General features: G+C 39.8%; 1 protein-coding gene across 4 annotated transcripts in view; it reads right to left on the bottom strand.

Moving 5' to 3' along the window:
- ME3 (malic enzyme 3) overlaps positions 1–26041 on the bottom strand; it is a 135292-nt gene that overhangs the window by 13339 nt on the left and 95912 nt on the right. For all 4 annotated transcript variants that reach the window (XM_063431108.1, XM_063431089.1, XM_063431115.1 and 1 more), the window contains 4 exons: positions 23327–23436; positions 8634–8731; positions 7114–7227; positions 1071–1176 (listed from right to left, as the gene is read on the bottom strand). In XM_063431108.1, the coding sequence (XP_063287178.1) occupies positions 1071–1176; positions 7114–7227; positions 8634–8731; positions 23327–23436 (428 nt within the window). The remainder of the gene's footprint in view (positions 1–1070; positions 1177–7113; positions 7228–8633; positions 8732–23326; positions 23437–26041) is intronic.

Raw genomic sequence — 26041 nt, 5'->3', positions numbered from 1 at the left:
ACCAGAGATCCAGCCCGGGCCATTCACAGCATCCACACACGAGACACTCTGCCGGCCCTTGTGTATCTAAGGAGAGGTGGAAGCAAACCACAGTGGCGCCAGCCAGCAGACACACGTGCCACGGTCTTACCTCCTGCTGCACAAGTCACGCCAGAATTAACCAACCTGCCAGACCCATGTGGCTGCCATATAATCCAAGGACATAGTTCTGAGTTTAATATTTCTATGGTCACTTGACTTAATCGTTCTCTTACTATAGCATATAACTGTCCTGCTGAAGCCTGCTCTCTGTTTTACATCAGTTAAGCATGTTTACTTTATTTTATCGTATACATAAGGGCATCTAACACTGTGTCAGACTCAGAGAAAGCGCCCATTGACATATCAATCATTTATAGCACTACCAAGCGACGTTAATATTGTTTTTTAATATTGCCCATCCAGCGACGTTCATATTGTTTTTTAATATTGCCCATCTAGCGACGTTAATATTGTTTAACTTGTTTTATACTTGTCTCTACTTCTACTCGAGTGCCTAACTGGACAAATATGACTAGCCAGCTTACCATAATACTTACAAAAATGTGCCACTTTTTCCTGCCATGTATTTGTACTGCATTGATATTATCGCTTACTTCTGCCGTCGTGGCATTGTAAGATCTTTTGTTATCTTGAGCACAGAAAAAATAAAGAATAAAAAAAAAAAAAAAAAAACATACAAGCAAGCAGATTTAAAGGGATACACCCAGGTGTGGTCACCACTTCATCTCACTGAAGTGGTTATAGTACACTGGCACTGACCTTTCCTTTAGTGTTAAAAAGTTTAACGACAGTCACTAGCAGTATGTGCCCTCTGCGCTGCTTTGTCTAATGAGCCTTTCTAATTAGGAAGCCTTAGCCTGAGCAGCAATGGGGGGTGACGATTGGCAAGCGACAAGGATTCGGGTATGTGTCATTATGTGTATTTTTTAGTATGGAATGTTGAGTTATATGACTTGTATTAAATTATTTCTGACCCTCTAATTCTATAAACGCAAATCACACCCTTGAACAGTCCCACAGTGAGTTACCTATTATCGCCGTAGGTTTCAGGATTTTTACTGCTTCCTCCAGGGTTTTCACCGGAGGGTGATCCTGAGTAAACATTTCCTTCTCGTGGTTCAAATTTCCACGTCCCTGTAACAGAAAGACGGAGATATGCTGGTTACAATTCTAATCACTGCTGGTTATTTTGGTGGGCATGCCTTGCTCGCAATATTGTAATAAATCGCTAATACAGGAATACTCGCTCTCCAGATCATTTTTTTCCATAAATTTCTTTAGAGTGCGGTACCAATATTTTGTGAGAAATTTCATTATTAGAGGAACATTGATTGCCGGCACCAGGTGACTATAGTGTCCTTTTAACAAATAAAACACAAATAGGCCAGTGTTCTCAGTCAATGGCACATATAGTTCAATAACGTCATTAAATCAGTTATCGTATATGATTCCAGTAAAACAGAAACAAGTTAAAATAACAATTAAAATGAAAATAAAAATAAAACAATAGTTGGTTTCATCAATAACTCGCAGAGCAATAAATGCTAGTAATGAGATGGGTTGCTAGATGCTTGAATTTTAGAGAGACAGCAAAGAGATACAACAATGCCGGAGAAGTTCTGAGTTTTTTTGTTTTTTTTAATCTTATTTATAGATTCTATAATTTCATTTTTTTAGGTGGCAAATCTGCTCTGATTCCTCTGATTTGATTGTACTTTCCCAGAAATAAATGGTTAATGAGCCTTACTCCAACACCCTAATATTACTGGGGAGATTTATGAAAGTGTTATGATCAGAATCGTGGGGTATTTGCCAGTGAAGCCAGCAGGCAAGTAATTCAGTTGGTGATAATTCACCGTTTAACATTTTGCAACACTTATCTGATCACGACCCAATGAAAAGCTTCACTTTAGGACTCATTTTTGAAGGGTTCTATTATATTAATGAGATCAGCGTTGAGACGGCCAGCCTTTCATGCGATGCACAGCCAGCAGTGGATTTTGCAAAATACACTTAAGAATACAAACTGAGCTGATTAGCGATCAAGTGAGCAACGTAAAGAAAATAAAAAATAAAAATAGAAGATTATTTACTCGTTTATCAACAAGCTCAATGGCCAGATATAATGACTATTCCAGGAATTACACCAAAACGTGACAGTCGATGAAAGGTATTTATACTCCTTAAGCACGATACGGATGTATGCAATATAGTAAAAGGAATCTTTCATACACGATCAGGCAGTGATAGAAGATTGAAAATTAAAAAAAATGTAAGAAACTTTAGCGTTGAATTTATTTTATTTTCGGTAAAGGGGTACAGAGAAACATGGTTATGGGATGTAAGATGTAAGTAAATAAAAGTGTTCTGTCCGTAACCCATCAGGTCACACGATGCATTGTGAAGGGCACGTGAAGGACGTGGAGAGATGAAGAGGAGTTTAGAATGGAGGGTAAGAGGGAATGAGAGGTACGGTAACATTTAGGAACAAAAGCGCGGCTGCATATTATCAACACAATTATCTGTAAAGTGAGAAAATGGTAATTAGAAAGTGTCAGAACATTGTTTTTAGAAGCCAAAACAATCCATCCATAGTTTATATAGAACAAGGGCCAGAACTAAGCTTCACGTTGTCTTAGGGTTAGAATAATATATAAGGTTAAGAACCGTTGTTTTAATTTGTTATTGAAGGTCTTAAAGGGCACATATTAATGAGATTATACACACCTTGGTTTGACCGGAAGAGTAATATGTGAAATAGAAAACAATTGAAATCTCAGGTGAAATCTCTCAAATGCACACATTTAAGTGAGGGCTAGATTTAAAATGTGAACTTCTCTGACGAAATTGTCACTTTTTTTGCGCAGCATGACATTTACTTGATAAATAAAGATAAATTATTCATCAATAGTAAGTTGTACAGAATAAAAAAATAAAGAAAATCAAGCTTTAGAGAACATCCTTACAAAATCCCTCCTCAAAGAAAGTTTCTGCTGTCTGCAACTCGTATATAAGTTGATCAGCTGCTAATGATAACATATTAACCCTTTATAGATGTCAATCTGATTTTTTACATGATTGATTGAATTTGTTAAGCCTTACATTTAGAACAGCAGCAGCAGTATGTGGATACAATTCAAATGATGTTACTGAGCTTGAAAACTTGTTTTTTTCCCAAGGACTGAATGGAAAGCTAACAGAGATTTATCAGCTAAAGCAAGGATTGCAGAGAATTAACAACGATTTAAAATTTCAAAGATAAATACACGAAATTGTAAAATTCTCCAATTCAGCAATTTTTCCAGTTCGGTTATTTTGTCTAATCATCTTAACCGTCCTTGAAAAGACATCTACCCAGTGAAAAGTTGGAGAGGTCTAGCACAGGCATAGGCAACCTTTGGGACACTCCAGATGTTTTGCACTACACCTCCCATGATGCTTTGCTTTGGGTGTAAGAGCATTATGGGGGAGGTAGTCCACAACACCTGGAGTGCCGAAGGTTTGCTTATCCCTGGTCTAGCGTATATGTACGTACATACTGGTACAAAATCCCAGACTATTCAATATTGCCCACACCATCGTCCACGCTGAGACCAGCAAGGCTAACTCCTGTTTAGGATCCATTCAAAGATCTTAAAAAGCCCTGACTAGCAACTCCCAGCTGAGACCACTAGTTAATACCACCTCCAAGTTTCTTCAAGAATTCTCCACGTGAATACAGTTTTCAGTTTTTTGGTTTTTTGGGGGGTTTGGATTTGTTTTTAATAAGTGTTTATTAAAAGAAAGTATCATCCAGTTTGCATTTCAAGAACAAGTTAAAGAATAGCAGGAGCTGGTACCAGTGACAGCCCGCAAATCTGAAGTTTGCGTCCAAGAGCGGCCTGAACGATTTGACTTTAAGTTTGAAATCCACATTGTTTTCCCAGCAATTGTCACTTAATTAATAACCAGCCAATGTCACTTCATTGGAAGCTAGAAGCTGTAATGCAGATCTCTAGGTAGGTTAGCTCAGTGTATTAGTTGAATTAGCATTATGCACTATGGGGATACACGTTAATGAGATGATCTAGTGTAATAGGTTTTAATCTACACATAACACGTTACCTTTAATAGAACTGCAGGCGGTACAGATTAATATGCCATTCTCCTTGAGAAAGAAATAGATACTATTAGCAAATCTCCTTTTTTTACACATACAGGGGGACCTTTTAAAAAAAATAGTGTTTTCCAACCTAAAAAGTGGAGTTCAACTACTGAAGATATATTGCTAAGTATCGCATCTTCCTTCATATAAGGTGTGATTTGTTTCTGTAGTTAATGCAAGTAATGTATGCGGTGGCTATGAGCTTATTCCAATACATTTGTTGCTGTAGCAGGATCTTCTCTGGAAAGTTGTCCCAACAATGACAATAACTATCTCTGGCTGCTCATCTCAGCTCAATAGTCCAGGAACATCTATGACATCTAGCCGGTGAGACGTTGGTGTACCATACACATAGCCACGTGCTGGTACAGAAGCAGTGAGAGCCCTGGCCGTGTGCTTTCAGTCTAACTTGTTATTATGTTAAACCAATACAGGTCAGTGTTCCAGAACACACAACTTTTGAATGTAATTGGCAGAAACTGGAAAAAGTATATTTCAAGAGCAATGGTTGGTAGACAGACAGATAGAATGGTAGGCAGAAGACATGTAGATGGGGGGACAGTAAGATGGAAGGACAGAGGACAAGGCCCTTTGGTAATAACCCAAAAAGGGAAACGGTCATCACATTTTCACTTTATTACATTTAAAGAAACTTCAAAGGGCATTCGAAACACCAAAACCACTACATCTAGTGCAAAAGACTGAGCCACCATGGCTTTAAAAAAAAAAAAAATCACCATAATTATCATTGTTTCATTAAATGCTATAAACTTTACAAAAAACATGAAAAGTGAAAATCTGACTACAGTTGTCCTTTAAATAAGACACTCTATGCACCAAACATGCAATCATGATAAGTACAATTATTAATCTCAAAGTCTTTTTAGCTGAAAAAAAATAAATATATATATATTTGTAATAGGAAATGTAAAGCTGTATTAATTCTATGAACCATTGCCAAGCCAGGTGAATTATTTTTCCACTGAAGTGAAGGGGAGAGCTCGCACATTCACAGTAGAGCAGCAACACATTTAAGACACTACTGCTAATTCCAAATTTTTCTCAATTACGCAAAAAATAATACAATGCTAAACATACTATATTTTTCCAGTTCAGTAACCCCCATAGTAAATATCAGGTGTTAAGACGCCAATATCTGCAGTTGGATTTTTCTGTTCTGTGCTAACATTGCTACAAGTGGTGACATATTATTTTCTGTCTGTGTTTGTGCTGCTGTCAGTCAAAGCAGTAAAAATTATGAAATACCGGTACAACTCCGGGTATGACATAAGCAGGTATATGGTCTTCATTACAGTCCTGTCTACTTAACCCCTTAAGGACACATGACATGTGTGACATGTCATGATTCCCTTTTATTCCAGAAGTTTGGTCCTTAAGGGGTTAAGGTACCACAGATTTCACTAAACAGAAAATGCATACAGAGCTTTAAATACATTTAGAGTGAAGAACTAAAGGACATTAGAGCAAGAGATACATGTTAATCATACTCCTTGCAAGTAACGAGAAGGAATAGGTAATCATAACGACATCATAAGTAGGGTGTGCAATTAAAAGGCCATTTTACAGGCCGGATGCATTCAAAATATCACCATCAAGCAGGGTTTTTAAAATGCTGTTTAGAAGAGAACAGCAACATGTCAGTCCTTTAAAATAAGACGCAAAACCAGGCTGAGAGTGACGAGAGTTTAATTCCACAGCACTCTAACACCCTCTAATCGCAACCCCCATTAAACCCACTGCATAGAGTACGGTACCATGTCTTATGCCATTACAATACCGGGTACAGTGTTAATATTTTAATGTTTGCTATGAATTGGAAAGTAAAATGTAATGTAACGTTACTTTCTTCTCACTTTGCAAAGTATGCAATTTGCAGCGAGAGAGGCTCTCATTAGTCCTATCTCCTCTATGTATTTTCAAGTTAAAATCCAGAAGTTTAATCCTAACTGGATTTTGATTGGGTGATAACACTAATCAGACCATCAGGATACATACTTGATTCCAATTTCTTCTTCAATTCTCTGCCTGCAGTTCTGATTTCTCTAAAATACAATGGTTTCTCAAGCGGTTAAAACAAGCCAGCTCTAAGTTTAACATATGTGAGTGATTGTATGAAAGCATCCAAATTTGCTCATCATTACATGGGGTCTCTCTGAAGATTTTCCATGATGTTAGACCTGAACTTTTATGAAAACCTTTTGTAAGGCTGGAGCCCACAGCAGAATTAAAGGATCACTATAGTGTCAGGAAAACAAAGCAGTTTTCCTGACACTATAGTGCCCTGAGGGTGCCCCCACCCTCAGGGTCCCCCTCCCGTGGCACTGAAGAGGTTAAAACCCCTTCAGAAGCTTACCTTAATCCAGTGCCGGGCTCCCTCGGCGCTGGTGACCTCTCCTCCCCCGCCGACGTCAGCTCCCGACTGGAGCGGAATGCGCAATGCTTTCCTATGGACGCTCTGCGCGATAGATGCGAAATTCGCATCCAGCGTTGCAGATGCGCCTCTAGCGGCTGTCCGGAAGACAGCCACTAGAGGCTGGATTAACCCCAAATGTAAACATAGCAGTTTCTCTGAGACTGCTATGTTTACAGCTGCAGGGTTAAAACCTGAGGGACCTGGCACCCAGACTACTTCATTGAGCTGAAGTGGTTTGGGTGACTATAGTGTCCCTTTAAGAATGTTTGGCACATAATAGACAAGGCTTGCTAAAATACAGCCAGAATGGAATTTTTAAATGTCGCAAAATGTTCTTAAAGCCATTTTTAGCATCACACATGTAATTGTGTTTTAAATAAATGTCCAACAGAATATTCTATTATTCTATTATGTCTATTTTTTCCTCCGTGTTATGGATCAGATTGGATACTTTGTTACACATTCACACTTACACTGCATTAATTTAGATTACCTTTACAATAAGCCCCTTTGAATCCACCATCCAGATTTTCTTCAATGCCTCCTCTCTAGAAATGCCTTCTTTCTCCATTGCCATGATGATAAGTTGCGCTATTCCCATGGCAGCCTAGTGAACAGGAATAATAGTAACACACGGACTTTCATTACAAACTAGATTTTTTTTTTTACAATGGCTAGAAGTGTTTTACAACAGCTTGGATCGACTGAGGCAAGTTCACAATGTTACCATTAGGAATCTGTTAATCCTTTGCCTCCTACCTGACACTCGAAGCACCAAAACAACTTTAGCTGAGTGAAGCAGTTTTTGTGTATTTTGTGCCCCTGCAAATCCTCCATACACACGTCATGAAAAAGTCAGACTTTTTGGGCCTCCCTTATTGCACAGTGCGTTTAATTTATCAATTCTTATCTCCTGCTCTGTTAATCACCTGCTAGAGCTTGCAACAGCCTTAAGTGTTTGATTCACACAACCTCCATGAAAAAAATAAAGGTTCATTTTCAATCAGATTTTACAGCACAGTGTGTTCACTTTAGAAGTTCTATGAATCACAGTCAGGGGAGGTGTGTCTGGGGCTGTAAAAGCTAATTGATTAAACTACTCAAAGAATTGAGCAGTGAGACTGCAGGGGCATGATCTATACACCAACATTGCTCCATTAAAGGACCACTAAAGGCACCCAGGCCACTTTATCTAATTAAAGTGATTATGGGTGTAGTGACTCTTTTTTATTTTTATTTAAAACACAGCCATTTAGCAGATACAGCAATGTTATAACTGCAGGATTACCTCCCCTTTAGTGGCTGTCTATTTGACAGCCACTAGAGGCACTCCGCCAACAACAACTGAATGAAACTCAGTCATGTGATTAAATGACACTCAGATAGGGCATTTAATTGGTGCAGCTCAGTGTTTTGGTTTGAGATCATCAGACTTACTGATCTTATCCAAAGACGCGGAGTGACAGGACATAGATTGGTGCAGCAAAGGCTGAATAGTAAGTAAAACTCATCTTTCACACTCTCATAGGTGTGTGTGTGTGGGGGGATGGGGGGGGGGGGTGGGGGGTGGGGGGAGAAGGTGTATATAAATGTGTATATTAAATCTACAGCGTTAGGAATGTTTGCAATGTTTGAACGCTAGGCTGTTCCTTTATGCTAAAGTTGCTTCTGTGCGTAGAGTGTCCCTTTAACAGCAGAATCTTTGTGAAAACGTGTGTAATCAGACTAACAGGGCTTCTTACTAAACTGTAGAATGTTGGTTTCTCGAAGTAAGTTTAAGCAATCTTTCAGCTACCATTCTCCAATTACGATATCAATTTGGCTATTTTGACCCAGAACTTCAAACTCACTTTGAATTCCTGACAATTCACAGTTTAATGAATAACCCAGCAGCAAGTTTGTCAAACCTTGCCCTACATATTGTAACGTTGTGATATTAGATCCCTGTAACACTGAGATGTTACTGGAATAAATGAATACATTTTTAATTTTACATGTAAAAGTGCCTTTTACCTCTCCAGCTCCTTGGAATACAAATTTATGATCAGAAAGCTTGTTATTTGTGATACGCAAAGCAGCCAAAATCCCAGCAACTGCTACCGATGCGGTCCCTAGAGAGAAGATAAATGAAACACATATGGTTATATAACTTATCGAACGACACGGTCATTGTTGTTTTGTCATTACTGGACTGTCATTTAGCAAGACGCTTTTAGATAATAATAGTATTAAACTGAATATTCCCTGTAAAAAGAACACCATTTTCAAATGACATAAGAACACACTACAAAATATATTATTTTGTTAATAATTGTGTAACATTTTGACATTTCAAGTAAGGTCAGATTTCTCTACAAGCAAACTCAACATGTGCTAAGAAATAGAATGATTAAAAAGGCAACCAATAAAATATTATTTCAAATATACAGAGTTACTTACAAAAGTGAGAATTGCTGGGAATCCAAAGAAAATCGAAATTTAAAGGAACACTACAGGCACCAAAACTACTTTAATGGACACTATAGCGTCAGGAATACAAACGTATTCCCGATACTATAGTTGCCTATGTCGTTGTTTAGGTCCACGGCCCTCCTTAGATCGCTAACCAGACCCCTTACAGTGCTCCCCTCCTGCCAGTCACTGCATGTAGTGTTGCCAAGCACACATGGTCTGACAGGAAGTGCTCACTGAGAGCAACAAGCACTTCCTGTCAGACAAAGGACCACGGACTGCTTGGAGATGAGCAGGTACAGAAGGTGAATGGAGAGAGACACATGGAGAGGTTTGGGCAGGGGAATGAGACACATGGAGGGGCTGGGGGGATGAGACACATTGAGAGGTTGGGGCAGGGGAATGAGACACATGGAGGGGCTGGGGAATGAGACACATGGAGGGGCTGGGGGATGAGACACATGGAGGGGCTGGGGGAGCAAATGAGACGCAAGGAGAGCCCCGGGGGAGGGAATTACTCTCTTTTGGAATTAAAACTTTAAAAACAGTCTAATGCTGAATGTAAGGACAACGTCAGGGGACTCCAGACACTGTAACCACTTCAATGAGATTACAGTACTTACAGTGTCCCTTTATGTCCTGACATATATAATGAGGAAGAGGTACTCCGGTAACTGACAAAAACATGGGATGCAGCATCAGGAGACGCTGAACGCCAATGCTCCACACTGCGCAACAGTGACACAGGAAGCACCTCTAGTGGCTGTCTGAGTGACTGTATCTAGAGGTGTTACTAGCAGCAATGTAAACACAGTGTTAGGCTGCAGGGACATGCTACAGATACGAGGCACACTACATTAAGTTAGGCTAAAACCTGCAGGCAAACTTAGCTTTCTCTGGGTAGAATATGGAGAATAAATCTCACTTTTAATTTTTTTTATTTTTATTACTGTGTGTGAACAAACAAAACTGAGCACTTCTGGTAACATTGCGCCTTTTCCTCTAAGCAGCAGGAAGAGAGGAGACGTAGAATGATCTGTGTGAACATCTGTTGTGTTCTGTGAAATTCGATTTATTAAATGCAAATTAATAGAGGAAAGGGCAGGAGAGACAAGCTGGAGTATGTTATTATGGGATAAATGGCTAGTGCCAAGAATAATTTATTAATCCAAGGAGCTTGGCAATATTTCTGTAGCCCAACAAATACATTGAAATGCAAACCTGTGGCTATGGAATGAATTAAATTAAGTTAATTGTAAAATCCTGCAATGGTCTCAAATAGGATTAATGCAGACTTTTTGTCTTACTCGTTTATTAAGATTGTTATTCTTGTAGCTGTTCCTTGGGGTGCACTTTTTCCATTTACACCCCACAAGGGTTTGCTCTTTCGCTGGTGTTTCTAAGCGAGTTCCGAATCCGGTTTCATGGTGTCGGGCGCGTGGAGATGTAAGGTAAACAATATTTTTCCAATTGTTTTGATAATTGAATGGGTTACATATCGCCTATAATTTGTTTTTGCAGAAATTGTCTTGAGAAAGTACCACCAGGAGTCCGAAATGTTGACAACTCTGCAGCTAATGAGCTTCTACTTAATTTTGCACTAAGTTCCGTGAGTACCTACATCTTTGATACGTTCGTGCAGTATATTATATGTACACCCTCTGATTGTGAATGCTGTTCTTTAAGGGGCAACACTTCCAAAGTTAATAATTATAATTGAGCACAGAATTTCAAATATATGGTCAAAATATCAGAGCTGGAAACATATGAACAGAGTTTCAGGATTTTTTCAAATTAACAATTTTGGCCTAACATTAGAAACTCCCTTGTAGTTTCCAGACTATTTTCCCAGTTTATTGAAAAACCCTCAGTATTTTTAGCGATAAAGGGTGCCACATATTTATGTTACCCCCATTTCTTTCAAGCATGCCCTTTAAGTAAACTGCAGTTTTCAGTGAAGAAATAGATCCGTTTGGTTTTTTTTCATGATAAAGAAATTAGATGATGGTTTTAGAACCTCTGCTGCCAAGCTGTCTTTGGAGAGTAGATTAAGCTCCAGCACATGGAGCAGTTATGTTTCGGTCTACACAAACGGCCTTTGATTCTAAATAATCAGAACCAGAAGAATTCAGCTCCACCAAAGCCACAGAAAACCATTACTCCAAATGACCACTAGATGTCAGTGTGTTCTTGTGTAAATTTTCAAATTTCCTGCAGGTAGGCTCATCATTAGTGGCATTGGATCCATCACTTCCAATTTATCAGCCTTTGTGGACTCCTTCCTACAACCTTATGTACAACAATCATGGTCCTATATAAAAGACACTGCTGATATTTTGAGGAAACTGGGAAGTATTGAATGGCAGGATGACAACAGATGAGCGACATTGGACGAGATGTCTCTCTATACAGTTATAAGACATGATCTTGGAATCAAAGCAGTGCAGAAATCTTTGATGAAGGATACTGTTGTGCCAAAAGATCAGGGTGACTTCATTTTGGATTATATTCATTTTATTTTGAAACATAATTGTATATATTTTTTTCATGATAACAATATTTTATAGAGCCTAGGGGGCTAACTTGGTCCTCTGGCGATGTTTTATAGACACTATCCTTTTCATCAAAGGGTCCCCATTTCGATTTTGCGAATTTTCTAACATATATTAATATAAACCATCATGGGTTAGTTCTCCCACCCCAGTGTCATGATAAATAGATAGATATCATTCCATTATCCTCTACCATTAAGGAAATCAAAGTGTTTTAAAAAGCCAAAACAGATGGCAACAGATATGTACAAAAGTCAATTTACAAGGGTTAAACGGAATTGCTCCAAGAAACAGGGATTTTAAGAATCAGGCATAACTCAACGTAAAAGATAAAATTGTAGAAAGAGGTTATAACAAAAATACCCCGGAAAAAAGGAGGACTATGTCCTCAAAAAAAACAAATCAGTTTATAAACACTTTCACTTTGCGTTTACAACCAATTATAACTCTCAGCATTATACATTTAAAATGTTTGTAACAAATACTGGCCTATATTACTAAATAACCCTAGTTTGGGGGCTGCTCTACTGCCTGAAAGGAGAGAGGAGAAGGCATTTCGGGAGGCAGGGGGGGAACCAACAACTCCGAATGAGCAAATAGGGACAATCTTTGAGGTATTTAAAGGAGGACTTCAGCAGAAGGATTTTTTTTTTGTGCACAGTTTATTTTAATTAAGGTCCCCGAGGAAATCCACAATGGTGGATGAAACGCATAGGACCTATTCTAACACTTTCAGTTCACTTTATTTCTAGATATTTGCACCTCTTACTGAATAAACCAAATTTTATACATATAGAATGATTGAAATTGTTTATTTCAAGCAATGGCTTTATCCTCCCCACCCCCAATACAAAAAAACAATGATTTAATTTTTTTTTTTTGTAAGAAACGATTAGAGAGGCAAGCAGCACAAAGTGAGTTTTGAAGCAGGTGTTTAGTGAGTGACAGAGCTAATCATGTTCGCTTGCAAAACTTGCCAAAAAAATTAAAATAGCTGGAAACCATGTCGCATATCAAGCAGGAATTAGAAGGAAGTTTAAAAAACAAAAAAAAAAAAAACTTAAAAACTTGAGAAGACTTTGTGTTTTTTTGGGGGGGGGGATAATTCTAAAATCTCTCATTTTAAGCCAAATGTACAATCTATGACTCAGTATTCTCTAAGCTTTGTCTTCAATGTAAAATCTGCCCTTGGGAGAGGGAGTTCCGTGAGTCATACACCTCCGCTCTAATTGCACGTGTTCTGTGATTATCCTCTGCATGGAGCGTGGTCACGGTCATCACAAAGTGAAAACGCTGCCAAGGTCCCATCCTGCTTGTACACCAGCACAATCATCTAACACGCTGCTTAAACTCATTAGTGAGGCTCTGCCGTGCGAATATACCTTTTCATGTTCTGCTTCTAATGGCCATGTTTTATTAAATCATACACTTATTCATGGTGCTAAAAAAGACTTTCTGTAATGGAGGAAAAGTGGACGTGCTATCATGTGACATTTTTACAGAAAATAAAACCTCACAGGGTTATTCACCAAAGCTAGAGTTTGAAGTTCCAAAAAGAATTTAAAATTTCAGGCCCAAAGTAGCCACACTGGAAGCTGACTTAGAGACATTTTCTAATACAGCTACTCTGGCCTTAAATTTAAAATTCACTTTGAATTCACTTTGACTTTTCTCTTTATGTAAATAACCCGGTTAAATATACGTATGTTTAAAAAAAGGTATGTAGTTTAAAGTGCGCAATAAACCCTCGATTAAATAGACCGTAATATTGCATATCAGAAATGTTAAATCTGCATTCTTATTTATACATTGTCAGACAGTCGTCAAACACAGAGATATTCAGTTTATAATATATTTACATGACACCCCCGGCCAGTGTTATTACGGTCAGAGAAATGTTTGAATAGCTGAACACAGAAAGTGCTCACAAAGAGCCTCGTTTATGGGAAAACCCAGCTAGCAGCAACTCCTACATCTCCTGCAGGCCAGGCCATTACAGGGGGATAACATCGATTCAGATATCAGGCTGAACCTGTCCACAAAGCGGGCCTGGGCCGGAACGGATATTCACTATGCACGGTAGATACATAAACCCCAGACTTTTCGACCAGACACCAAAATCATTATTGGTTTCCTTGGTAATAAAATAATTAAATCTGTCACAATTCTTATAAGTGAGTTACCATTTACAGAGGACGTAACATTAGATCACCCTGAAATATAATTACTCCCACTATTATTTACTTGTTCCATTCTTGGTCACCAATTCCCCTTCACTGTTGCTATTTACACTGCCTTGTTCTCTGACGCTCTTTACCCTGCCCTATTTTCTGTTGTCACCTACCCTACTCTGCCTCCTTCCTCTATCGCTGTTTACCTTACTTCCTCTACCTCTATTTCAGTTAGCGAGGCAAAAGGGTGGGCCACTTATGTAACTCACGTAACCAGAATCACCCAAAGGGACAATTTTGCCCAAAAAGTAGACGTGGCTCCACTTAGAATTAGATGGTCAGCCTGGCGTGCATGCAGGATGACCAACCAAGGGCATACTGTGCAGACAGCACCCTGAGCTTGGCAAAAATGTGTCTAATGATGCGCTCGCTCCATGCTGTCTAAGGACTGTCCCCTAGCACTCGCTGGTCCACTCCTCTCCTTATGTTCCTACTAGCAGGTAGAAGTTATACAGTCTGGGACAGAGAAAAAGTTTATGTAGTGAGTGTAGAAGAAAGGGAACATGTCACAGTGTTAGGGAGACTAAAGCATCAAGAGCATTTACACAGTGCGCAAAGTCAGCTTTACCTTAACTAATTTCATTGTCAGCCAGTCCACACCAGGTTTGTTACCCTACATCACTCGTAAGTTTTTTTTTTTTAATTCAATGGGCCTATTCCATAGGCATGGGCATGGAGCTGCAGCTCCATTAGCCCCTATGTTAATCCAGCTCTGTCTATCGCTATTTACTGCGCCTCCATCCTCCATCCTCTATCGTTATTTCAATTCTTTATCCCTATTTATGCTGATCCACTGCTCTTTCATGAACATGAAGCTTTGATATTTTTAACTAGATGAAAATATTGTGGTTTGTTAGTTATGGATCCCACCCCATTTCAGATCCTGCATCAATGTGTATTATCTACAAATACCCTGTTGAACATTAACAAAAGGTAAATATTTAAGATTAGTCTAGGTCTTGCTCCAAATGATGTTGGCCAACATTAATAAGTTATTCTCCAAATTGTGGTTTGTTTTAAAAAAAAAAAAGAAAAAAAAAAGTGCTTTGAAACAAGATATAATAAAATATTCACGAGTTAAAGTATTGCTTTTCAAAACAATTCACAACAAAGTCCCAAGCGCAGACAAGCAGACATTAAAAAAATAAAATTCCCATGTACAGGCGCAGGTACCTTGCGCCAAAAATAATGAACAATTCTTTGAATGAGTTTAATGGATTATACACCAAGGTCCATTGTTCAATTTTACATCTGGCTGCTCTGCAGGTTATGCTACAAATATACTTACAACTGGATGATAAGAGGTCATCTCTAACCCAACTGGTGGGGGACGACTATTGCTTTTAGGTCTTTGGAATGAATCCCAATATCAAGGGAACCACATGCAGGTTATCCAGAGATAAAAAGTCGGTACGCAAGGGTAGATTTGAAGAAGATGGTAAAAAAGCCAACGGTTAAGTTAATACTCTGTAGGAGATATCTGGCAGTAAATATTAGACATAATATGCATGGGAAGGAAGTCAAAGATTGAGGAAATCAGAGGACACAGTAGCAGGAGCCAAACCCAGGTTGTTCACAAGATACTGTAGATAGGATGGGAAGTTGGCCACAGGTGCACACATAAAAGTGAAATAAACATGGACCACAAATTTAAGATCACTGTGCAACATTCTAGAATGTCTAGAAATAATTATGAACTAGTAAGGGACCTGGGCTTACACAGCTCAGCCACGGACATGCAAAACATTTGCCCAGTTCACATTGATGCAGATCAAACACAGAGCTGGATGATTCTACAATGCTGGATTTGGCCAGTAAATTCTTTGAGCTCCATCATAAAGAAATTTTTAATATTTTTTTTAGGGCTATTTTTTTCTCAAATGGGGGTTAGCACATTAGATAGAAAAGGCATGTTAAAAGCTACTGAATATGGCAATGTTTACGGTCATAGAGCTCCACATCCACTAAAGTAAAGAATGAAAGAGAAAGCCAATTAGTCCTATGCAGATATGTCAGACGGTGATAAAGCTAAAATACAGCTTTCATCAAATGCAGACAGACTCAACAATATGTATGGATTGGGGGGAGTGTGTTCTTCATTTTGGCTGAGATCACCAAACTTGATAATCTCAGCCAATCCAATGCTTTCTCATAGGAAAGCATTGGGAGGCAATTGTGCATGTGTGGTAAAAAAGCTTTGCAACCAATCAGCATCTCCATGGGGAGCGTTCAGTGCCTCAATGCAGACCCAATCTAATACACTGCCCTCTCCCCCCATTCTAATACATTACCCCCAAATCCAATACACTGCCCCTCCCCCATTCTAATACAATGCCCCCAAATCCAATACACTGTCCCCCCTCCCTCCACTCTACTACACTGCCCCCTCCACCCAATCTATTACACTGCCCCTTAATCTAATAAACTGCCCCTCCTTCCAGCACTCTAATTTAATACACTGCCCTCCCCAATTTAATACACTGCCCTCCCCCAATTTAAAATATTGCCCCTCCCCCTCCAAATTAATACACTACTCCCTTATCCCTCCCCCAAATTAATACATTGCCCCTTTCGCACCACTCTAATACACTGCCCCATTCCATTTCCCCAAATTAATACACTGCCCCCTTCCCTCCCCCAAATTAATACACTGCCCCCTTCCCTCCCACAAATTAATACACTGCCTCCCTCCCCCAAATTAATACACCTCCCACTCCCTCACCCAATTTAATACACTGCCCCCTCCCTCAAATTAATACACTGCCCCACTCCCAAATGTAACATACTACACAAGAAGGTCGCCAAAGCCCCTCTTCTCCTACCTTAAGATGAGCCGCCCGTCGTCCATTTCCAGCCCTGCTCTTCTATACTCAAGCAGGCCAGGTGCTCCTCTGGCACTGTGAGCAGCAGGGTAGGGGGAGTGGCTGGCCTGCAGGAGCACGCAATCAGCCGTGGGAGGGAAGACCAGAATCAGACAGGAAATATTTTTCCTGTCTTGCGGTTGGTCGCGGCCACAACACAAAGTGGCCACAGGTCAGGTGGGCCACAAATATATCCATTGTGGGCTGCAAACATGACATGGTTGACCTGGAATAAAATGGAATCGGGGGACCAACCTTGAGAGGGCTTAGATTAACTGACAGAAGCAGCTTATTTAAAAAAAAAAAAAAAAAAAATGTTTTCTTATTGGACACATAAGCAAAAGGGGAAAACAAAAGAAAAATTCTGATAAATTCTATCGCCATAGTTTAAAAAAAAAAATACAAAATTCTCTTTATAAGAAAGGAAAAAATAAAGTGTTAAAAAAAGTTTTTAAACATATTTTTGCACCAAAGGCCATCTAATAAGAGCGAACATAGGGTGAAAACTAAAGTTCTGTTTTATTATACATAAAATGTATATTAATCTAAAGCATGCCCTACATTTCCATGCTGAGTTTGAAAGTATACACTGCAACATTTCTTAGCACTTGGATAAAATTAATCTTTTATGGGAGGTTTTATCCAGACTTTAATGGTGCCTGTTAGAATCAAATGCATTTTTCAGAAACATTTTGCATTTATTCTGAGACTGCTGATTACTGACATTGATGAAATATGGGATGGATGAATGAATGCACTTGCCTGTAGATATTGGTAATATGTACGGTATTTTGCAAAAATGCCTTTGCAATTCATGCATTAACTAAAAATCCAAGAAATTGCAGCTGCTCTAGTGCATGCTGCCCGTAGCAGCAGCTGACAATATTTCAGCCAAACCTGGCTCTCCCATTATGTTCAAAGCGGTTGCTGAGTTTATTCTATAAACGCCTGGTAGTTATATGAAGAAGCTGTTCAAAGAGAATGAGAATTTGCATAGTTTGGGTTAACAACTATGTGTAGTGCTTGGGAGAAGGATTGCTGCAACCCATATCCCCCACCCAATCATTGGCATTCCAGTCAGAGGGGGTAAAGGGAGCAGGTCCGTGTGGAAAGTGGGTATGTTCACAGGCCACCCGAATTACTGAAACGTCAGCCTGGTGTAAATTCACGCCATCCCACCGAGAGCAGGACATGCACTACTGAGTGCAGTGTGAGCATATCCAATTATGTGCTACACTTCTTGGGGACAGTTTCCTGGTAACCCCAAAAGCAGGACACCATGGAAGAAAGTCGGGACAGGATCCAGACATCATGACTGTCCCACCAAAATCAGGATGACTGGGATGGATGACACCCTGTGACATATTATATCACACCATGTGCTGGGGTACAATAACACAGGCAAGGAGAACATGTTGTTATGGTACTTAGAGTGTCACTTTAAAAAAGGTATCTTCTCTAGTGGGCATGAAGTAAACAAGTAACGCATGAAAAATAAAGATTGGCAACTACATGCATATTGTTTGTTCACTTTACTGCCTCACTAATGGTTGAATTACATTATGAATATTATGGGAATTAAGCTCCATATTACTCATATTTGGCAGAACAAAATGCATCAAATATATCACTGGTTTATTATGGGAAAAAAAACAATTAAAATGTTTTATTTCCTTTTGTGTCCAACACAATTTTTTGTTTGTCAGCCAGCATACAAACACACAAGCCGTCTGCAGCCAATCAGCATCGACCCTGCCCATCGGCAGTCCCTGCTTCTTTTATCCATATTTGAGATACTGGATGTTGTTGAAAACAGCCAGGAACGGCCCTTGATTGAACTCTTTGGGGTTAAACCATTCATGAATGGTTTAACTTCTTGAGGTAAAAAAGCACAAGGGACCTCCTGGTACCATAACAATGTAATTTCAATTAAGTTGTTATAGTGCCCAAAACTGATCCTTTAAGAAGAACTTGGGTGGCACAGAAAGAGGGAGGCCATAACGTTATCGCCTGTCACCAGTATGCTGTGCGTGTGGACGACAGAGGATAATGACGCTCTAATGACGGTGTCATAGGTGGAGTTATACCACCGGCAGCTAAGAGCAATATATCCTTACATTGAGAAACGTGCACGTGCAAATTCCAAGCACCATAACCACTTTGTGTTTGGAGTAACCCTTTGATATACATTCAAACAGTAAACAGATCATCACATGGAAAAAAAAAAAAAAGCTCAAAGGGATACTATAAGTGCCAGGAATATAAAGTTGTATTGCTGGCACTAAAGCTCCCTCTCACTCCCCCCTCCAACATGAATAAGGGGTTAAAAACCATTTATTTACTTACCTGATCCCAGCACCAAATGTTCGATGTAACTGGAGGCAGGGCCGGCGCTACCTTGGGAAGGGGCGCCACCAGGAGCGCCGGCTCCCCTCATGCTGCAGCTGCCCGAGCGCTGTGTAGAGAGCCTCAGACGGCTGCAGCTTTGCCCGGGCTGGTGCGTCCATGAGGGCGCACCGCCCGGGCGCAGCATGAGGAGAGGGGCTGACAGGAGGGAAGCGCTCAGCGTCACTCCCTCACTGTAGCGTGGCCGAGCCCTGTATGGTCCGCGCGTACAGGGAGCACCTGTCTCCTGTACCCGGCCGGACTGACAGGAAGTGCACACTGAGTCCGGTCGGGTACAGGAAACAAAAGCTCCCTGTACCCGCGGACCATACAGGGCTCGGCCACGCTACAACAGAGGTATGGGAGGGTGGGGGGATAAATGGAAAGGGGGGGGGTAAATGGAAAGGGAGGGGGGGTAATAAATTGACAGGGGGGTAATAAATTGACAGGGGGGATAAATTGACAGGGAGTGGAGGGGAATAAATTGAAAGGGGGGGGATAAATGGACAGGGGGGGATAAATTGACAGGCAGGGTGGGGGGAATAAATTGAAAGGGAGGGTGGGGGGAATAAATTGAAAGGGAGGGTGGGGGGAAATAAATTGACAGGGAAGGTGGGGGGAATAAATTGAAAGGGGGGGAATAAATTGAAAGGGGGGAATAAATTGACAGGGAGGGGGAATAAATTGAAAGGGGGGAAAGAAACTGACAGGGTGGAGGGGAAGAAAATGACAGGGAGGGGAATTGACGGGGTTGGGAGGGGGAATGAGAGTGGGGAGGGGAGAAGAGAGTAACAACGGGGGAGAAGAGAGTGACAACGGGGGAGAAGAGAGTGACAACGGGGGAGACGAGAGTGACAACAGGGGAGACGAGAGTGACAACGGGGGAGACGAGAGTGACAACGGGGGAGACGAGAGTGACAACGGGGGAGACGAGAGTGACAACGGGGGAGACGAGAGTGACAACGGAGGGGGAGAAGAGAGGGACAAGCAGGGGAGAAGAGAGTGACAAGGGAGGGAGAGAGAAGAGAGGGACACGGGGGGGTGAAGAGAGTGACAAGGGAGGGAGAGGGGGAGAAGAGAGTGACAAGGGAGGGGGGAGAGATTGACATCCATCACACACACACAATGCACCCTTTACACACAAAGACAATGCACCCCTTGCACACAGAAAAACACACAATGCATTACACACACACACAAGCAATGCAACCCTTACACACAATGCATTCCTTACACACACTCAATGCACCCCTTACAGACGCACACACTGCATCCTGTACATACGAATTTACCTCACATTAAAGAAGCACTATAGTCCCCAGAACCACTTCAGCTTAATGTAGTGGTTCTGGTGTCTATAGCCTGTCCCTGCAGGCCTTTTAATGTAAACACGGCGGCACTGCAGCACTTGCATTAGTTAACATGGCAGATCATATGCGTGGGGCATTGTGATGTCATATGGGGGAGGGCGGCAAACTTTATTTTTGTCTAGGGCGGCAAAAATCCTTGCACCGGCCCTGACTGGAGGCAGACTTAGTGCTGCAATGAGCTGAAGTGGTCTGGGTGCCTATAGTGTCCCTTTAGCACACATTCTAAGTGACTTGCAATGTTTCATTAAATGGTGTTAGTACCCTGCTAACATACTGTACAGGTTCTGATTCCATACTTTTCAATCCCCATTGCCATTTTCCTCTTTTCTACATTTAGCGTTTATTCACAAAACAGTGAGTTTTTGTAAGTTGATAACAGATATTCAGAAAATTAATCTAAAATAAAATAACTGGAAATAAAGTCTCCTGAAAATCCAACGTACACTGATAAGGATCTAGAGCAGTGGTTCCAAACCCAGTCCTCAAGTACCCACTACCAGTCCAGGATTTAGGGATTACTCTGTTCTGTCTAAAGTGTTTTTTTCCCTTTTCTTTCTAAAAAAAGATCTAGAGTGACTTGAAAGGTCCCTGTAAACGGCACTAAGTATTTTACCAAATGATTGTGTCTGCAAAAAGACATATATATGTGGAGATAACTTCCTGCTGCGGAGAGCATGTTAAATGCTTTAATTCGCGCGCAATGCTCTTGATACACACATCCACGCTCTCTGTAAATGTAATGCTTTCAACGCTCGAGCACTCCGAGAGGCGGCTGTATGAACAGATGTGACGGGAAGTAATATCTAGAAATTATAATAGTTAATTGTGGAGGTTGATTTGTCTCTCAGGCACTCTGCACATGAAATCTGTGTCAAGATGTTCCCATAGTCCCTTATTTTATTTAATCCTTACTGGTTTTCAGCCTTTCATAGGATACGGACATCACTACATCTGCACTGCTACAGAGCATACATTAAAAAACAAAGCAAAAAAAAAAAGTCAAACAAAAAGTGTTTTTGTCTCTCATATATTCTCTTTTGGCTTATTTTCACAAGATGTTAGTTAAAGGACCACTGTAGTCACCCAGACCATCTCCTCTAGATGAAGTGGGCTGGGGACAAGGGTCCTGTCATTTTAACCCTGCAATGTAAAATATAGCAGTTTTGTAGAATTGGCGATGGTTACATTGTAGCGTTAAACCCACCTCTAGTGGCTGTGTATATGATGGCCACTGGAGGCGCTTCCTCATCCAGAAGCCAGTGATCACATGGCAGCATTTGATTGCTGGGGCGCAGTATTTGGCCTTGCATGAGTATCTCCACCCCAATGCTTCTCACAGAGAAGCATTAGCATGGAGGAGATTGGGGAAGACATCAGCAGGCAATTTGACGTCTATGACGGCTTTGAAGACAGGGCAGCCAAGGAGATTCAGAGGTGCAAGCAAGGTAAGTAATCATAGTTTAACTTAATTGTTTTAGTAACAAACGGGGTGGGCAGTGCCCACAGTGATAGAAAGGCCCTAAAGTCACCAACATTTTTTTGGGGGGGACTACAGGTTCCCTTTTTTTTTTAGCATACATGTAATTTAGACATGGATTTCTTGCTTACTGATGGGGCCCTCTAAAGTCCAAAACAAATCTATAGGGTTACAGTGTCTCTGCTTTCAGGGGACATTTCAAATATCTGCCCTTTTTGGTGGGATCAGTCTGATATGTGAATGGCACAGGTGAGCTAAAACTTGTTTATGACCTGAGTAGGGACTAACTATTGAAAGGCAAGATACTAAATTTCTGCTCTTTCTCCTTGTTCTCATAAATTCTGCCTTAGCTTATTTATGTAAAAATAATCTCTCACTCAATGCCCAGGATGGTATGTGGTCATTAGGAGGAATAGAAGAAGAATTAGCTTTGTGTTATCAGATTGGCAGGACCAGGGCATGCCAAGAGACATGTCATCTCTTGCCCTTTTAGTCAATATACCTCGGGACATGCTGAATCCTACCTAAAGATTAACACATGCTGTATGCTATTGGATGCCCCTAAATATATTAACTAACTTGCTGACGTTCTACAGGTTTTACAGCTGAAGGCTAGTAATACCTACCACCTAAGCATACTGGATTGGATAGTTTGCTCTAAAGCACTATTGTGGTTTTATTTCTTTTTTATATATATATCCAACTATGAGGATACCTCCTACAACAAAGACTACTCGAAGAATCAGTACTACACTATATCCTTAGGCAGGGATTATTTCACCCAGGCATACAAGTTGGATCCTAATTAGAGTGTGTGTACACTGTTTTTTTTTTACAGTTATTCCATAAAGAAGTTTTAACATACTACACTATTGGTTCTTTATGTTTCTTCCTCTCTTATCATTACATATATCTTCATAAGGACATTCTAGGCGCTGCACCCACCTTCTGTGTTATGTAATTATACAAGACGTGATTGTGTGTCTGTGTATGTGACTGTGCATGTCCATGTTTGCATGTGAGTGCATGTATGATTGCATATCTACGTATGCATTTCACTGTGTATACATGTTCAGGACAAAAAAGGGTAAAAAGTTTAAGAAGAAGACAAGAGGTAAGGGGGGTTAAGAGGCCCACAAGAAGGTGGGGTTAGGAGATATACAAGGATGTAATAGGGGCAGGTGGGATTAGGAGAAGCACACAAGAAGGGTCAGGAGATACTCACAGTGGGTGCAAAAGTGACACACAAAAATGTAAAATTCAGTGAGGGGCATGCCAACATAGATTTCGCTGGGATTCGGAGGACAACAATGTGGGTTTATGCTAACTATGATCTTATGCCAAATGATAAAAATAATAATAACTTTTTTTTTTTTTACCTTGGATATCATCATTGAATGTACAATACTTATTGCGATATTTGTTCAGCAGCCGGAAAGCATTGGAGTTGGCAAAGTCTTCAAACTGGATCAAGCAATTCATCCCATATCTAGAAATAGATTTAAACAAATGAGATGTCTTAGCGTTTTTGGTTAAGGCAATAAATGTTATTGCATCTCAGATTTTTTAGTTACATAGTTACATAGCTGAAAAGAGACTTGCATCCACCAAGTTCAGCCTTCCTCACATTTGTTTTTTGCTGTTGATCCAAAAGAAGGCAAAAAACCCAGTTTGAAGCACAATTTTGCAACAAGCTAGGAAGAAAATTCCTTCTTGACCCCAGAATGGCAGTCAGATTTATCCTTGGATCAAGCAGTTATTACCCTACATTGAAAGATTATGTATGTAAGTATGCATCTAGTAGCTATTTGAACATCTGTATAGACTCTGATAAAACCACTTCTTCAGGCATAGAATTCCACATCCTTATTGTTCTTACAGTAAAAAAACCTTTCCTTTGCCTTAGACGAAATCTTCTTTCTTCCAGTCTAAACGCATGGCCTCGTGTCCTATGTAAAGTCCGGTTTGTGTTATCATATCCCCACTCAGGCGACGTTTTTCTAAACTAAATAGGTTTAAATTTGTTAACCTTTCTTCATAGCTGATATGTTCCATTCCTTTTATTAATTTGACTAGAAAGAGTGACCACAGACCTCTCCAATTCATACCCTTAAAAATAGTAAACAATATGGCCATGTAAGGTAGCAAGTACATGGAATACAATGATAAGTAGAATATGCGGGAAAACATTGTGGAAGGTTTTGGGCAACAGGAGGTAGAGCTATCACAAAACCTCACTTTAGCCTCCTCTACTGGTCTTAAAAAGTTTGACTCTCTGCAAATGCCTAGAGTACCCGACTGGAGCACCCATAAAACTTCCTTATGTATTTTATTATTTTTTAAACTGAAAATTGTTGGTAATCGTAAACACACATTTTATTAGTAAACTGTTTTACTTGCCATACCTGTATATGAATGTCCATAATCCCATGATATTTCTTAATTTGAAACTAGCCTTCGAGATCCACTTAGAGATGCCAGACCACCACCTCCCTCCTCCCCGATTTTTCTTAACCTATATTATATTTTCATGCAGATAGGCACTACATAAAAATTACACCCATATAGGATATAGTATTCATATGGAGCAGGAGGAAAACCCATAATAAAAACATAATTCATATGGATTCTTAACGAATTGCCTTCTCGTAGCATATACATTCTATATACTCCAGGGAAGCAACTTCCACATGCTATCATTTAGCATGATGCGTTTATATGTGTATAGGAACATGTGGGGGTTCTGGCAGCCCCACATTTAGTGTGTCTTAAAAAAAGTTTGTTGTGCTTTTTAAACTGGTGCAAGTTTTAGCACGGACATACCTTATCCATTATTTACATTTGCATTAGTGCATCATCTGCAAATGAATCTCTGAAAGAATTGTGAGATAGTTTAAAATTCACAATTAGCCGTATCTTAAAAACTCCTCCAACTCATTATAAAGAAATATTTGAATTTAGCTTCAGTGATAGGTTTCCTTTAAATTGCACGATTTGACTGCAATCAGGTCATTAAAATTGTCCTTTTCTGTGTAGATCAGCAGAAAATATGAGAACTACAGCCATCGATATCTCATTACACCCCAGACTCTCATCACAAACCCTGCAAATTGAATCACGGCCAATGAAGACAGATCGGGCTTTATTTAGGGGGAAAAAAAAGAAAAAGAAAATCCAAAACAAAATATAAACGCTAGGGAAATAAAGAAAGATTAAAAAGAAATAAAATATGCAACTTAGAAGTCCAGTGAAATAAGATGATGTTATTTTCTCGATTTTTACATAAATCCCCAAAGCTATCATAGAATCTAGAAATATTATCATACGGATATGAACTAGCATTGTCAGCTGTTAATGGATTCAGATTCTGAAAAGAGAAAGAATCTTTGGCATACACTATGAAAAAAAGAAAAATAAGAAGGATTACAAACTGCATAATGTGACAGGTCCCCCCCCCCCCCTCCCATGTCAGATAAATTTAAATTACTGCTTTTACGAAAAAAAAAAAATTAACAAAAACTCTATTTGGCCCGTGGGTGATGCAAGACGAGATTGATTCCTATATCTACCTTCCTACTGTTTTCTGAAAAGCTAAAGTGAACTCACCAAGGTTTGAAAGCGGAAAATGATACCAAACTGAGAGAGCTCATTTAAAATAGGCATTTGTGCCATCAAAAGACCTATTCACGGCTCTCAAAGATCCTCTGTTTGGGTAGTGGGGATATGTCTCGGACAATTCTTTACCTCCTATTTAGAGACACTTTTGAACATGAGAGATATACTGCATCACTTCAGCCAAAGTGGCAATGTCACTAGCAGGTGACAAGGCTTTCAACATGTCTTTTGTCCAAATCATTTATTCTGTCAGGCTTTACAGAATGCTTCATGATGAGATCATCACAGTTAAAATGTATTTTTTCTCAGATATTCAGCTTTTAGTGATTTTATATATATATATATATATATATATATATATATATATATATATATATATATATATATATATACCGTATATATGAGAGAGAGAGAGAGAGAGATACAGTGACCTCTACTAATATTGGTACCCTTGGTAAATATGAGTAAAGAAAGCTGTA

The sequence above is a fragment of the Pelobates fuscus genome, chromosome 1 (assembly GCF_036172605.1).
Source record: "Pelobates fuscus isolate aPelFus1 chromosome 1, aPelFus1.pri, whole genome shotgun sequence".
In the NCBI taxonomy this organism is placed as follows: domain Eukaryota; kingdom Metazoa; phylum Chordata; class Amphibia; order Anura; family Pelobatidae; genus Pelobates; species Pelobates fuscus.
The sequence above is the reverse complement of the archived record's forward strand: the minus strand, read 5'-3'. Positions and strand labels throughout refer to the sequence as shown.